Source organism: Alligator sinensis, unplaced genomic scaffold (assembly GCF_000455745.1).
Source record: "Alligator sinensis unplaced genomic scaffold, ASM45574v1 scaffold391_1, whole genome shotgun sequence".
Lineage (NCBI taxonomy): Eukaryota > Metazoa > Chordata > Crocodylia > Alligatoridae > Alligator > Alligator sinensis.
Genome location: NW_005841889.1, coordinates 3,035,353 through 3,048,689, shown reverse-complemented (window position 1 = coordinate 3,048,689; position 13,337 = coordinate 3,035,353). Strand labels below are relative to the sequence as shown.

Sequence of the window (13,337 nt, the reverse complement as noted above, 5' to 3'; positions counted from 1 at the left end):
GCCCCCTGAGCAAAATTCAAGGAACACTTCATAGTAGAACCAGAAGTCCTAACACAAAATGCCATAGACATGAACTGCTTCAAATAAACATGGTAGCAGTGATGAGCTAAGCAAAGCCTTATGAAGCAAGAACAGCCCTAGCAGAACCAGCAAGCAGAAAATAGCAAGTCACGGACTTTCTGTGGGACTCAACTTTTGTGAAGGGGCAGCAATTCTTAATTCCTTGAAGGTTAGTGAATTTGTTTGCTTGGTTGCAGTTCGCAGACTCTGTGTCTTGACTGTAGTGTGTAAACTGCAGGGTGCCAGGTGTTGAGAAGGGGGTGTGAAGGCATAGGGGAGGCTTCCTACCAATCCTAAATGAGGGACTGGGGCTACCTTAGGCTAACAGTTTAAAAAGCCAAGCAGCCACAACTAAGGAAGCCCAGCTAGCAAAGGGCACTAAACAAGGGACTTTGTTTCTTCTGTCTTGGCAACCATGACCAAAGAAAAGGCAAGGATAGCAACTGAGGCAAGAGTAACAGAGCCCAAATTGCTGCTGAGACATCAAAAAGACTGGAAGCAGAAGTTGCAGGATGAACATTACCCATGATTGGGTAAAGGCAAAGCCATTATTACCTAAGGTATCACCTAATAAAACTCATGGAAAAGGAGATATGAAAATCAGGTGGAAATGCTGGTGGACTTCAGACAGGGATTTTGAGGACATGAAAAAGGAGAGAAGAGGATGTATGGATTTCTCAAGCCATGAAAACTCTTGCTGATCAAAAGAACCTGGAAGGCAGACCTCTAAGTAAGAAGGGAGAGCCACAGAGACTGGAGAAGCAGCTGAGGAACAGGTTTGTTTCACTGCTATGAAAAGAAACAGAAACAAATAGAAGATTGGATGGCAAACCAGAAAAGCAGCTAGCCTGGCAAGAAACTGGAAAGAGACAATTGAGATATCCAAGGACCAGAGCACCTGAGGAGGAATAAAGATTGTATACAGGAGAGACAGAATGATCTGAAGATTGAAAGAAGAACAGAATAGAAGGGAGAGGACCTAAGATTCACACCCAACACTAGGAAGAGGCAGGTCTGAGAACTGAGGCCTTCTTGTTAAGAAGAATCAACAAGCTTTTCACCAGGATGGCTCCTTGTCAGGAACATGGTTGAGATATGGACCAGAGGTTGGAAAGTATTCCAATAGAAAAGGTAATTATTAGAATTAAATGATCCTGCCAGATTGTCAGTGGAATGGATTGAGGATTAAGCTATTCCAAGCGAAGGAAGATGCTCAAAGAAGCAGAGGCTCCAGTGATCTTCACTGGATTTCTTCCAGACCCTAGAGAAGGAAGTTGAAGATGTGACAAGATAATAAATATTAATACATGGACTGGAACAATAAGGAAAATGTTGTGACATCTACCCACAGAAACTGGACTCTTTTTGATGAATGGGCTTCATCTGAGCAACTGGTGTTCTGTCCTTCTGAAATCAGGGCTGGCATGAAAAGGAAATAAAGGGAGAAGTTTGGGATACACTTGTGCAACCCCAGATCTGGTGTTACAAAGGAAAAGGATACAGGAATGGGTAAAGGTTGTCCCAGGGGTAGGAGAAAGAACAAGACAGAGCAAGGAAAAAGAAAATACTAGTGGGATGAGCAGTTAAATAGGTGATATGAATACTAAAAGAACTGTGCCTGTATACTAATTTGGCTGTATACTAATGCAAGGAGCCTGTTCAACAAAATGCTCAACAAAATGGAGGGACTTGACTGACTGTAATCAAGCAAGAAGGAATAGCATGAATACCAGAGATTCTGTTTGGAACAAAATCACTTTGGAGGTTATCAGCGAGATTCTACAAGGGTAGTGCTAGGAGTCTGTTGCAGATATTCATGGTTAGATCAGGATTTGGACTGAACTCTTTGCAATGCCAAAGATAAATGTTGCTGGGAACTATCATTGTGGAGTATGAACTTCCCAGTTACAGTCTGGAGAACAAACACTACTAAGAATGGTAGGGCACAGATATTCTTGGATATAACAGCTGATTAATTTCTTATCAAATAGCCATCGAACCAACAAGAGGTGATGATATTTTAGAATTAGTTTTAGTAAGAAGCAAGAAAGTTATACAGAAGCTTGTGATAGAATATAACCCGGTATCAAATTACCAGAGACTAAGTCATTTTAAATGGATGAAGAAACAGAAGTAGGTCTGAAATGAAGGTACTCTATTTCAAAAGGGCTCAGGAATCTTGTTAGTAAAGAGTTTGGGGACTTGAATTCTGTTGAGACTTCTTTAAATCAAAGATATAAAACCTGGGATTTGTATACACTGTGCAAGGGAAATAAACTTGTAAGGAACAGGTCAAAACCTAACTGAACAAATGACTACTTCCAAAGGATATTAAAACAGTGCCTACATGGGACAGGGAAATGGGTTAATCAAAGAAAGTTGCATCTTAGAAGGCAAGAAGTGCAGACATAAGAGTGAGAATTGTTGATTTGAGTCAAACACTGAAAAGGATATTACAACAAACAAGAAAAACATCTTTCCTTGGTCTCTTTTTATTTATATAGCTGAAGAACAAGAAGCATGTTTTACAGTGAGGATAAAGTGAAGATTAAAGATAATCTAGGTAGGCCCAAAACCTAACTGAACGCTTGGCCTCAGTTTTTAATAAGGACAATAGTGTTGAACATGGGGAAGGAAGCAAGGAAGGACTGTTAATGGAAATACTGATATGGAAATAAAATTGCCATGTCCAGGATGGATGCAAAACATTAATAGTGCTAACATGGAGGGGCCCTGATAATCTCCATTACAGCATCACAAAACATCTAGTACATGAAACCTTTACAGGTAGCAGGTAATTTTAATAAATATATCAAGTTAGGACAGTGCTATATGGTTAGAGAACAGTGAATATATTATTTATATTTAGGAAGAGGGGAAAACTGACCAGGGCAACCACAGCCTCATTCCTGACCTCAATAGCAAGTAGGATTTTAAAACAAATTTTGAAAGGAAGCATAATTAAAACCACAGCAGGAAAAAAATAACAGATAAAGTGTAACATGGATCTACAGAAAGTTGATTGAGTCAGACTAACTTGTTATCTTTTTCTCTGAAAGGATTACATATATGTAGTGTGTATGTGTGTGTATAGCATATGGAGTTTTTCCAGAAGCTCACTGTGTGTATGTATGTGTACATACAAACACAACCCTCCCCCCTCGGTTTTGGAAAAGCCTTTTAAAATAGTAGGGACAAAAAACAAACTGCTTTTTAGCTGGGACTTGATAACTTTAGGAATGGAATTATATGGTTGTCCTCAATAGTAGAAGACTGGTCTCAGTGACTTAGGAGATCCTTTTTAGTCCCTTCTGCTTAAATGCAAACATAATCAACAACTAACAGCAACAGATGTATGCTGTATATTGTACTCCACAGTGATGCAAGCAGGCAATACAATCCTACATCAGAAAAAAAATCTAAGGCATTGAGCTGAGCACACCACATGTACCAGGCACATTCCAGCTGTGCAGGCTGCCCACTAGCTGCATTCAGGTCTGCAGTCACACACCAGCTGTTGAGAACAAGTCCAAGCAACCTTGGTGTTGAACTTCCAGGTCTGGAGCATGTCAGCAGACTCAGGATGCACAGCATGCACCCAGCCCAGTGCTCCCCAAGACCCAATCCTACAGCTACAGGGATAAGCTCTTTCTGTTTCCTAACAAAAAAGAAAGGTTTATCAGAGGTGCAACACTCAAGAAATGCAGCTTTCACACTTCCCTCCTTTCAGCTAGAAAATAAATGTAACCACATAACACAGACTGCTGCTTATTTATTACCAAATGATCACTTGATAATCCTTCTGGGGCTTCCTTACAGAGATAAGCACATGCAACAAAATGATGAATTAATTGCTCATTTGTTGGTAGCTGCTATTGATAGCATCAGGTTAGAAAAAGTGCAAAGTTAGAGGAATTGTTCTAAAAAATAGGGGTCAGTTATCATAGAAAAAATTAGCATATCAATCACATTCAGGAAAACAGACAGGGGAGATGGAAATACTTGTATATTTGGTTACCATTTATTGAATATTCTGAGAAATTATGTCCACTCACCAAAAAACAGCACACTTGTCCTTTTTTTCAAATATTTGATAGACACACCTGAGTGGGTCAATACTAGTAGAATCAGCAGTCTCACAATTTAATAGAAGGGAAGGGGGTGGTTTACCTTTCCTCTGAATTCTATTAACATTCATTTTGATGACACCGGGAGAACTCAGGATGCTGTTAACAAGCCATGTCATTCTCACCTTTCAGCTGCATATTCTAATCCACTCTGGGTCATTACAGCTGTCAGAACTTCTTAAGAAATTTAAAATTCCTCCCACCTCTTTTTTTTTTTTTTTTTCGAGTCTCTGACTTTCGGCATGTTTAGCCAGCTGTGCTAGAGACCAACAATTCTTAGTAGCTGATGGCAGTAAAGTGGTGCATGTAAAGTCATGGAAAGCTCTCAGACCACTTCCTAGGGACTAAAAGATCACTGAACTATTTTTGGACTTTGGAAATGTAAAAGTCTGAGGGGAAGAAAAAAGGAAATATCTTTGAAAAATAATTAAGAAATATTTGCCCCAGTTTTTCAATTAATTCTACCAGGACAGATGTGTTCACTGCCTAAATTGAACTGGATCTAATAAAAAAAAAAAAGAGAATGCTCTTAAGCAGATGAGTCAGGATCAGGCACTGGTGATGGGCCGCACTGCAGTACAGTAAATGAGGCACGGCTTCTGATCTATGCTGTGAGTGTGCATTCTTCTGAAAACCTTGAACTTCACAAGTTATATTCCTAGCTTTTATGTGCTTTTATGTTTATTTCAAGTTAGAAGTAAGTCTTCTTGGTTTGCCTTTTGCTGTACTGATGTGGGGGAAGAGAAATTGAGACTTGAATCTGGCCAAAAAGCCACTGAACTCATGGATCCTTTCATGCAAGCTGCAAGTGGGCTAGCATGTGAATTCCTGACTGGTACAACTGAACTAATGCTATCTGGCCAGAAAGGGCTGTGTAGTACAGGGTCAAGAAGCTGCCACTTGCACCTAGACTTAACTAGCTCAGATGTATTTAGGTTATAACCAAGATGCCAGAACCCTGTGCACCTCTTCTTAAAGCAATGCCAGTATTTACACTAAGGCTAAGTACAGACATTCAAAAAGACAAAGGTAGAATCACTCAAACTAGCATGGGTTTCTAACTTAAGCTGTGAATGTGTTAGGTGTGTGAGGGCGGAGGTATGAAACTGCCTGCACTGACCAAAGTCCAGCATGGTGGGGAGGCTCAAGCATGCCTCCCAGCATGACCCGTAGCCTCCCTGGGCTGCCGGGGGACTGCTGAATGTGCTCACAGGAGGCACAGGGGAGTTCTCATACATCTACACATCACCCCCGTCTGGCCTACCATCCTGGTCCTTTGTACTGCAGCACAGAGAAGCACACAAGCCAAACATGGCAAAAAGCCACCCCAGCTAGGCTGGGAGACAGCTGCCGCGCGGGGAGTGGGGGGCAGGAAAGCATAGCTCCCCAGCACTGTAGGAGAGCAGGGCAAATGGAAATCATCACTATGGGGCAATCTGAAGGGGAAAAATTAAAAAGATTTTTTTTTTTTAAAGGAGAAGCCCAGCATGGCCTGGCTGCCAGGAGAGGGAATGGCAACATCTCATAGAAACATTTCACAGAGAAGTAAGGCTAGAAGGTACCTTGAAAACAGGGATCAAATCTGCGACCTTGGTGTTATTAACACCATGCTTTAACCCAGGGGATTTTCATCCTTTTTTAACAAACATACCCCTTTCTGCCTCAATGTTTCAGCTCATGTACCCCTTTATATGTTTTTCAGGGCAGCAGATCGAGGCCCCCGTGGTAAGGGAGGGAGCGGGTCAGGGGCAGGCACCGCACAACCAGGGAGGAGTGTGGGACAGAGCCGTGAGAGAGGTTCTTCCAGGAGCTGGCAGGGGTGGGGGGGTCCTGCCACTGTGCGCACTCCAGTGGAAGTCCAGGGGGTACATGCCCCCCAGTTCTGTGCGCAGAGCGGAGGCAGCTGCTGCTGCAGGCTGGACTCTGCACCCCTCTGGCCCAAGAGCCACATGACACCATGTGCCTGCTGCAGCTGGGCAGGCAGGGGACAGACACACACACACACACCCCCAGCAGGTAAGCGTGTGTGTGGGGAAGGGGCAGGTTAGGGGAGAGGGAAGTGGCTGGAGGGGGGCCAGATCGAGAATGGAGGGGAATGTGTCTCTGTGCCTGCTCCAAGGAGCAGAGCTGGGGGGGTGAGGGCAGCAGTGACCCCTGTGGTCTGCACACACACCGCCTGGGCAGTCAGATGTGGGGGAGCCTCGCACACAGCAGCTGCCGCCACCCCACACCACTTTGCTGTGGCCAGTTGTACATGCTGCTCTGTGGGCTGCTGACAGGAGGTGCATGAGGTGCGAGACACATCAGCAGCCCTCAGAGCCGCACATGTGACCAACCACAGCAAAGCAGCACGGGGCACAACAGCGGTGGTGGCAGTGCAGGGCAGTGGTGGCCGTCATATGCGAGCCCTCCCCCTCCCCACCCAGCTGGCCGGGTAGCATGTGCGTGGCCCACAGAGAAGTACCACTGCCCTCATCCTCCTGGCCCTGCTCCTGGGGTGGGCACAGAAAGCGAGCTGAGGTGGGAGCGAGGAGGCGCTGTGGTGAGCTGTGTGGGGGCAGCGGCACCCGGCGCACCCCTCCTCCTCCCCCGGATAAGAAACAAAGCATGGGAATGCACCAGGGGAGATGCTGCTGGTGCGTCCTGGGGTGCAGTCCGTCCCCACCCACCAGCCTGCCCGTGCATACCCCCTGCATCCCAGGTACCCCTTGCTTTAACCAACTGAGCTAAACAGTCATCTCCATCATTCTGCAATGGCCAGCACCTTTCACAGTCCAAAGAGCTTTAGAAATAAGCAAAGAACCAAGGGGGGAATGAAAGACAAAAAAAAGACAAGGGTGGAGTTTTGGAAAAAAATATCCTCCGTCACCCACACACCCTATCTATTAGGGCTGTGCGAAATTTTGGTCGCTGATTCAATTTGATGGAGATTTGGCCCAATTTGGTGGGCAAATCTCCGAATCCAAATCGAATCAGGAGACCCTTTAATCTCTCCAAATTGAATTGGAAACCTCTGAATCGATTAGAAGAGATCTGGAAAGATTCGACGGTTTGGACATAGACGCAGCTTTAAATGTTTTTTCTACATACCTCTAGGTACCAGGTGGCTCGTGAATGCTGTGATGGTGGGGCAGATGGGGCATCCCACAGGAGCATTGGGGAGGGGGGGTTGTCCCCAGCATGCTCAGCAGCAGACCTGGAAGTGGATCAGAAGCACTTCTGGTCCACTTCTGGGAGTGACGGGTGCCCCCTGTGTCTGGGGGCACCCGGGGTCCCCCTGCGGCTAATCGCTGAGCCAGGGGGACATGGGGGGGCCCCCACACACTCAGTGGTGGACCCAGAAGTGGACCAGAAGTACTTCTGGCCCACTTCTGGGTTCACCACCGAGCACACGCCCCCTCCTCCTCCATGCTCCTGTGGGACACTCCATCCGCCCCAGCATCGCAGCACTCATGAGCCGTGTCTGGTACCTTGAGGAATTTAGAAAAAACATTTAAAGCTGTGTCTATGGCTGAATTGCTGATACTCTGAATCAGCATCGCGTCTTCAAATTCGGATTTGACTGAATTGAATCGGGGACAGTGATCTGAATCAACAATCGAATCACTGTCCTCAATTCAGGCCAAATCTGAATCAAATACAGCCCGTTTCATATACCCCTACTATCTATCCCCCTCGCTCCTGCACTCTCACTCTCCCTCTCACACACACGACCCTCCCCTCTGCACCCCACACACACACCCTGCCCCAGAGGCGACGTGTAGGGGGACTACAGGGGGGCACATGCCCCCACTGAGTTTGGCCCTTGCCAGCCAGGGAGTGGGGGGTGACAGCCAATGCCCCTCCTGAGATTGTGGGGGCGCTGAGAGAAGTACCGGTGGCACTTCAGGGTTTGCCATTGGCAAATCGGCTGCTGGGGGGCTGTTCTAACCTAAACTGATTAAATCTGATACTACATCCATCCAGGTTCCACCGTTTTTAAACCAGTCTATGTACACTGAACTTCTGTTCTGTTACAGGTTTAGACTGGTTTCTGATCACTTATACCAGTTTATATATAATATCTGTATCTGGCCTAATTGTTAGTTTAGGCCAGCCACATTTTACTGGTTGTAATAATCCCATAGTATAGGGACTGAGATCTGAACTTCCCAAACAACCTTTATGAGCCAAATCTGCCCTGGCAGTAAGTCTATGAAAGTAAACATAAATCAGGTGTTAAAACAGGGATGCAATTTGTCCTACTATGTTTGGTGTCCTGCAATCTGTTACAACAATTTTCTTTTTAAGACACCCAAAAAGTTGAAGTTGGAGGTGCTCAGATACCTGCAGCATGGTAGAAAGATGAAGCTACTGAAATAATTACCCAAATAGCTCCAATTTATACAAAACTGCTAGTAAATACTCAAAAGAAAACCATCCTTGAATATTTTCAGCAAAAATAAAAAAGACATATGTAACAACATGTATTTTATACCTGACTATACCATGAAACGTTTAGTATATCAGTGTTACCTCATTATATGCAGGAACTACTAATAGCGTAAGATTAAGTTTACAAAAGATGTCAATAATGGAATTCTACAGTGAATACAGTTCTTATAGATGGAACCTAAACTGCCTTTTTAAAGTTTCAAATGACAACCTCTTCCTTCCATGATCTACAGAGAGGCAAGATAACTAGGGAATTGATGAGAAAGAGGCTGAGAGAAAAATCACAACAGAGAAACATCATGGCTAGGGACAGACATTACACATAAACCAATTTAAGTGATCAGAAACTGGTTTAAATCTGTAACAAAACATAAGTTCAGTGCACATAAATCTGTTTCAAAATGGCTGAAACTGGTTTAAGATAAACCTGATTGAATGTATTATCAGACTTAACTGTTTTGGGTCAAACTGTTTTATGCAATGTCTGTCCCAGACCCCTTCCTGGTTTAAGTTAACATCCCAGATGCTTTGCAGCCAAGGGCTGGGCTGTCTGTTCCAGAGAACAGGACAGGCCCCGCCCCTCTGCTCCCTAGCCAGAGCTCTGGAGGAGACTGCAGGTAAAGCAGCATCTGTTTGGCTTCCCCTTGCCCCACCCCACCTCACTGCTCAAGCAGGGATCCCCCCTTCCTCCCTCATATCTCCCACAGCACAGACCCTAGCCCCACAGACCCTAGGCATTACGGCTGTACAAAGCTTCGATCCCTGATTCGATTCTGCAGAGATTCAGCCCGATTCGGTGACCGAGTCTCTGAATCTGAATCGAATCAGAGGACCCTTTAATCTCTCTGAATCTAATCAGAACCCTCCAAATTGATTCAGAAAGATTCGGCGATTCAGACATAAACACAGCTTTAAAAGTTTTTTCGTGAATTCTGAGATGCTGGGGTGCATGGAGTGTCCCACAGAAACACAGTGGGGTCCCCAGCACACTCAGCAGCAGATCCAGAAGTGGACCAGAAGCACTTCCAGTCCACTTCCGGGTCCACTGGAGAGCGTGCAGGAGGCCCCCGGCGCCCCTCCCGGCTTGGCAATTGATGCTTCCTGGGTCTGGGGGGTCACCCAGGGCCCCCCGTGGCTGATCACCGAGCCAGGGGAGCATGGGGGGGGCCCCCCGGCGTGCTCGCTGGCGGACCCAGAAGTGGACCAGAACTACTTCCGGTCCACTTCCAGGTTTGCTGCCAAGCACACAGGGGCCCTCCTGCACTCCTCTAGGACGCTCCTTTGGCCCCACCATTGCAGCATTTATGAGCCACACCTGGTGCCTTGAGGTATATAGAAAAAGCATTTAAAGCTGTGTCTACGTCTGAATTGCTGATTCTCCGCATCAGCATCAAATCTTCAGATTCGGATTCGGCCGAATTGAATCGGGAACAGTGATCCAAATCAACTAATTGAATCACCGTCCCCGATTCGGAACATATCCAAATCAAATAGGGCCTGTTTTACACACCCCTACTAGGCATGTGGTATGCTAGCTAATGCTGAGAGGTGTCTGTGTGTGTGCATCTCCAATTTCACTGGGACGGGCAGACACAACAATATCTGCTTAGGGTTTTTTGAAGCTAATCAAAAGGTCAGCTGGTAACATCCCTCTGCTCCTTCCTTGGAAAAAGCTGTTTTTAAGAAGAGTTTGAACTAATGAGAGAGGCTTTTGTTTTGTTGATAGGCTGATAAACATTATGTTATCAGCTCCCTGCTGGCTCCCTCACCTATCATGTTTGCAGACAGGATGAAGAAGCAGGGAGAGAAAGATTGAAAAGCTCCATATCATCAACAGATGCACACACTGCATACCCCCGCTTTGCCTCAGAGTGCTAGCCCCGGGCTGAGACCTGGCAACACGCCCACCCCCTTGAACAGCGAGTGGGGAAAAACCTGGGGTGGTGCAGGCAGGCCGCCCTAATCAGAGCATCCTACCGGGGCCTGGCCATGCTCCCCCCACCCCCTCAGCTCAGCACTATCGAAGAGAAAGGAGGGCTGCTTTAGCACGCCTCAGCTTCTGGCCTGAGCCACTGCAGGCATGGGGCTGCATTTCTTCAGTCCAGGGAGAATGTCTGTGTGGTTGCAAACTGGTTCTACCTAGGGAGGTTAGACTAACCTGCAAAGACTGAAATAATTCAGGCTCAGGCCTTTTGAAGGTCTGTCCCTAGCCCATAAGAGGAGTTAAAGAAGATGGGTTAGGTCTGTGGAGGTATAATTATAATCAGCACTAGCATAGTCTGATGCGCTAGGCCTGCGGTTTTTTATTTCATACACAGTCATGATAAACTTTGAACTCACACTAACAAGAACTTTCTACAGGTTTTATGCACTTACTACAGTCTTCTAAAAAATTAGGGAAAGGCAACAAAAAGGGAAAATGCTTACTCTCTTATGTAGCACAATAACATGATATGCATACTTACATGCATTTGACTTTACAACTTTTGTTTTGGCTTTATCAGAACAAAAAAAAAATTTATAGACTCATTTCCTATGGTTTTCAGTGGAGCTCAATATTAAACACAAACTTTTAAATAGCTTGTGGTAAGTGACTTGTCATTTCACATACACATACACACGGAGAACGGGTTCGCATTATAAAAGACTCTTAACTATAAATAGCTTTAGCAAGACCATTAGCAAGACTAATTAAAAAAAAAACCTATCCTGATTGTTAGTCTCTTCAATAATCCTATAAATTTAAAGGTGTAGTCTGATACTGTTAATTTAACATTCATGCTTCATTTTTAGATATATTCATCCACCTTTTATGGGGGTGGAGAGTGCTGTTTCTTATTAAAAGAGAGTGCTGCAGTACAGCACCACTGAAAAATGCTCAATCACATTTACTTCTTTTGATACATTCCAAGTTGAGCATTTTTTAATCCAAAGCATTATTAAAAAGTCCTTGGATAAGGGAACAAAAAAGTAAGAAAATGTTACCTTTGAGGCCATATTTTCCAATGCTATTTTCCCTTTGGTTCTCCAACCAACTATTCACAGTGATGTGATGAAGGACTTTTCAGGAGCTCTTTGTTACAATTCCATCACTAAACCAGTGATAGAATTTTTTATGCTTCTCTTCAAAGCACAAAAGTTTCCAGTCTGTCTTGTCTACTTGGATTTTAAGCTCCTGGAGAGAGGAAATGTCTGACTGTGTGTGTATAAGACCTAAAACAAATAGCTCCCTGGTCTTGGTCAGTAACTCTATAATACAGTTAAATAAATAAATGCAGTCTCATATATATATATATGCGCGCTTGTGTTGTTGGTATCATAATTATGCTACTTACAGTTACGTAAATCCCAGTCCTTCCTCCCCCACAAACTCTGTATAATACATGCACCTCTGGCATACAGGGTGAGAATTTCTGTCGGATCCCTTATTAAATATTGGTACTACATCACTAGCAGTATAACATCAAGTCCCTGCACCAGTCACACTCTGATGAAAACATAATATGCAGTTTTGCAGAAATTGTCTAGTAGTATGCAAAGAGTAGACACTATCCAAACAGTTTAGTAACCATAATGGCATTTAATGCAAGGAGAATGAAGAAAACACAACATACCACCATACAAATTCATTTGAACTGAGCAGTGAATACATTTGCCAACGAATTGTCCCCTTAAAAAATTTAAATTACAGTGATTCCAAGCATAACTTCAGGTCTTTCAAAGAACTTACTTGCTCTTCATGCTACAGTGAAGCAGAGAAATTCTACAGCTACCATTGTAAATTAAATATACTGAGATTTTTAAGATCAAAGGCCGCCTCCTCTTTACTCACTCTCACCTTCTTCCCTTTATTAAAAAAAGTCCGAGATTTACCTGGCCCCACACCAGGTGGAAAGGGGTTATGCGAACTAGTCTGAGCCATGGTCCTTATGTGGAGGTAGGCTGGTTTGCCTCTTTAAGTACAATAGTATGCAGTTATATTTATAGAAAATGGCATGCATTCCAAACAACTCTGAGTGCTTGATGTTCTAAACCAGGGGTGTCAAACTCACCCAGTGTTTGGGGTGGACCAGCTGCTGCAGGTACCTCAGGAGGTCAGTCCAGGGCACCACATACAACCTGTGCCCTGGACTCCTCGCTTCTCAGCCTCTTGTGGGCTAAGCTTGAGTGTAGGGAGTATCTGAAGTCCCAGACTAAAGAGTCTGGGATGGAGAGGATGCTTGCCTGTAGTTTCTTAGGGCATCAGAACCCCAAGACCTCTGGGGTTGGGCCTGCACGTAGGATGCCTGCCAATGGATTTGGGAGTATCTGAAGTCCCCGGGTGATAGATCTGGGATGGAGGATGCTCGCCGGTTGTAGAGTCATACATGGTGTTTAGAACAATTGAGTTCTGCCTGCTCAATCAATATGGTTTTTGGAATGATTGAGTTCTGCTCAATCAATCTGATTTGGAACTGATTTGGCCCATTTGACCTGGAACGTGAAATATATTAAATAAAAAAATAAAAAATGTGCACTGTCAGGTCCAGCCCATGTGCTGCAGGCAGCCTGTGCCATGTGCTGGCCCCATGTGTAGTGCACATGACCTATCCAGCTTTGCATGCCATGGGTAGCGCATGCTGGGCCCGGGGCTCGTTGTACATGCAATCCTTGGAGCCGGCACAGGACACACGCTCCCTATGGTGCATGGGTTGGACCCAGTGCTGTACATGGCTC

The 13,337-nt window shown here is 44.9% G+C and overlaps 1 protein-coding gene across 3 annotated transcripts in view; it reads right to left on the bottom strand.

The window, feature by feature from the left end:
• The window catches only part of FGD3 (FYVE, RhoGEF and PH domain containing 3), a 192,338-nt gene extending 179,777 nt beyond the window's left edge, over positions 1-12,561 (bottom strand). For 2 of the 3 annotated variants that reach the window (XR_003092674.1, XM_025197126.1), the window contains exon 1: positions 12,495-12,561. Coding sequence is in view for 2 of the 3 variants with exons in the window: in XM_025197126.1 (XP_025052911.1) it covers positions 12,495-12,543 (49 nt within the window). In the remaining variant the exon portion in view is untranslated. Of the gene's footprint in view, positions 1-4,312; positions 4,468-12,494 lie in introns of those variants that run through there. The other variant, XM_006017994.3, reaches the window with a different exon arrangement.
• Between the last annotated feature and the right edge of the window lie 776 nt (positions 12,562-13,337).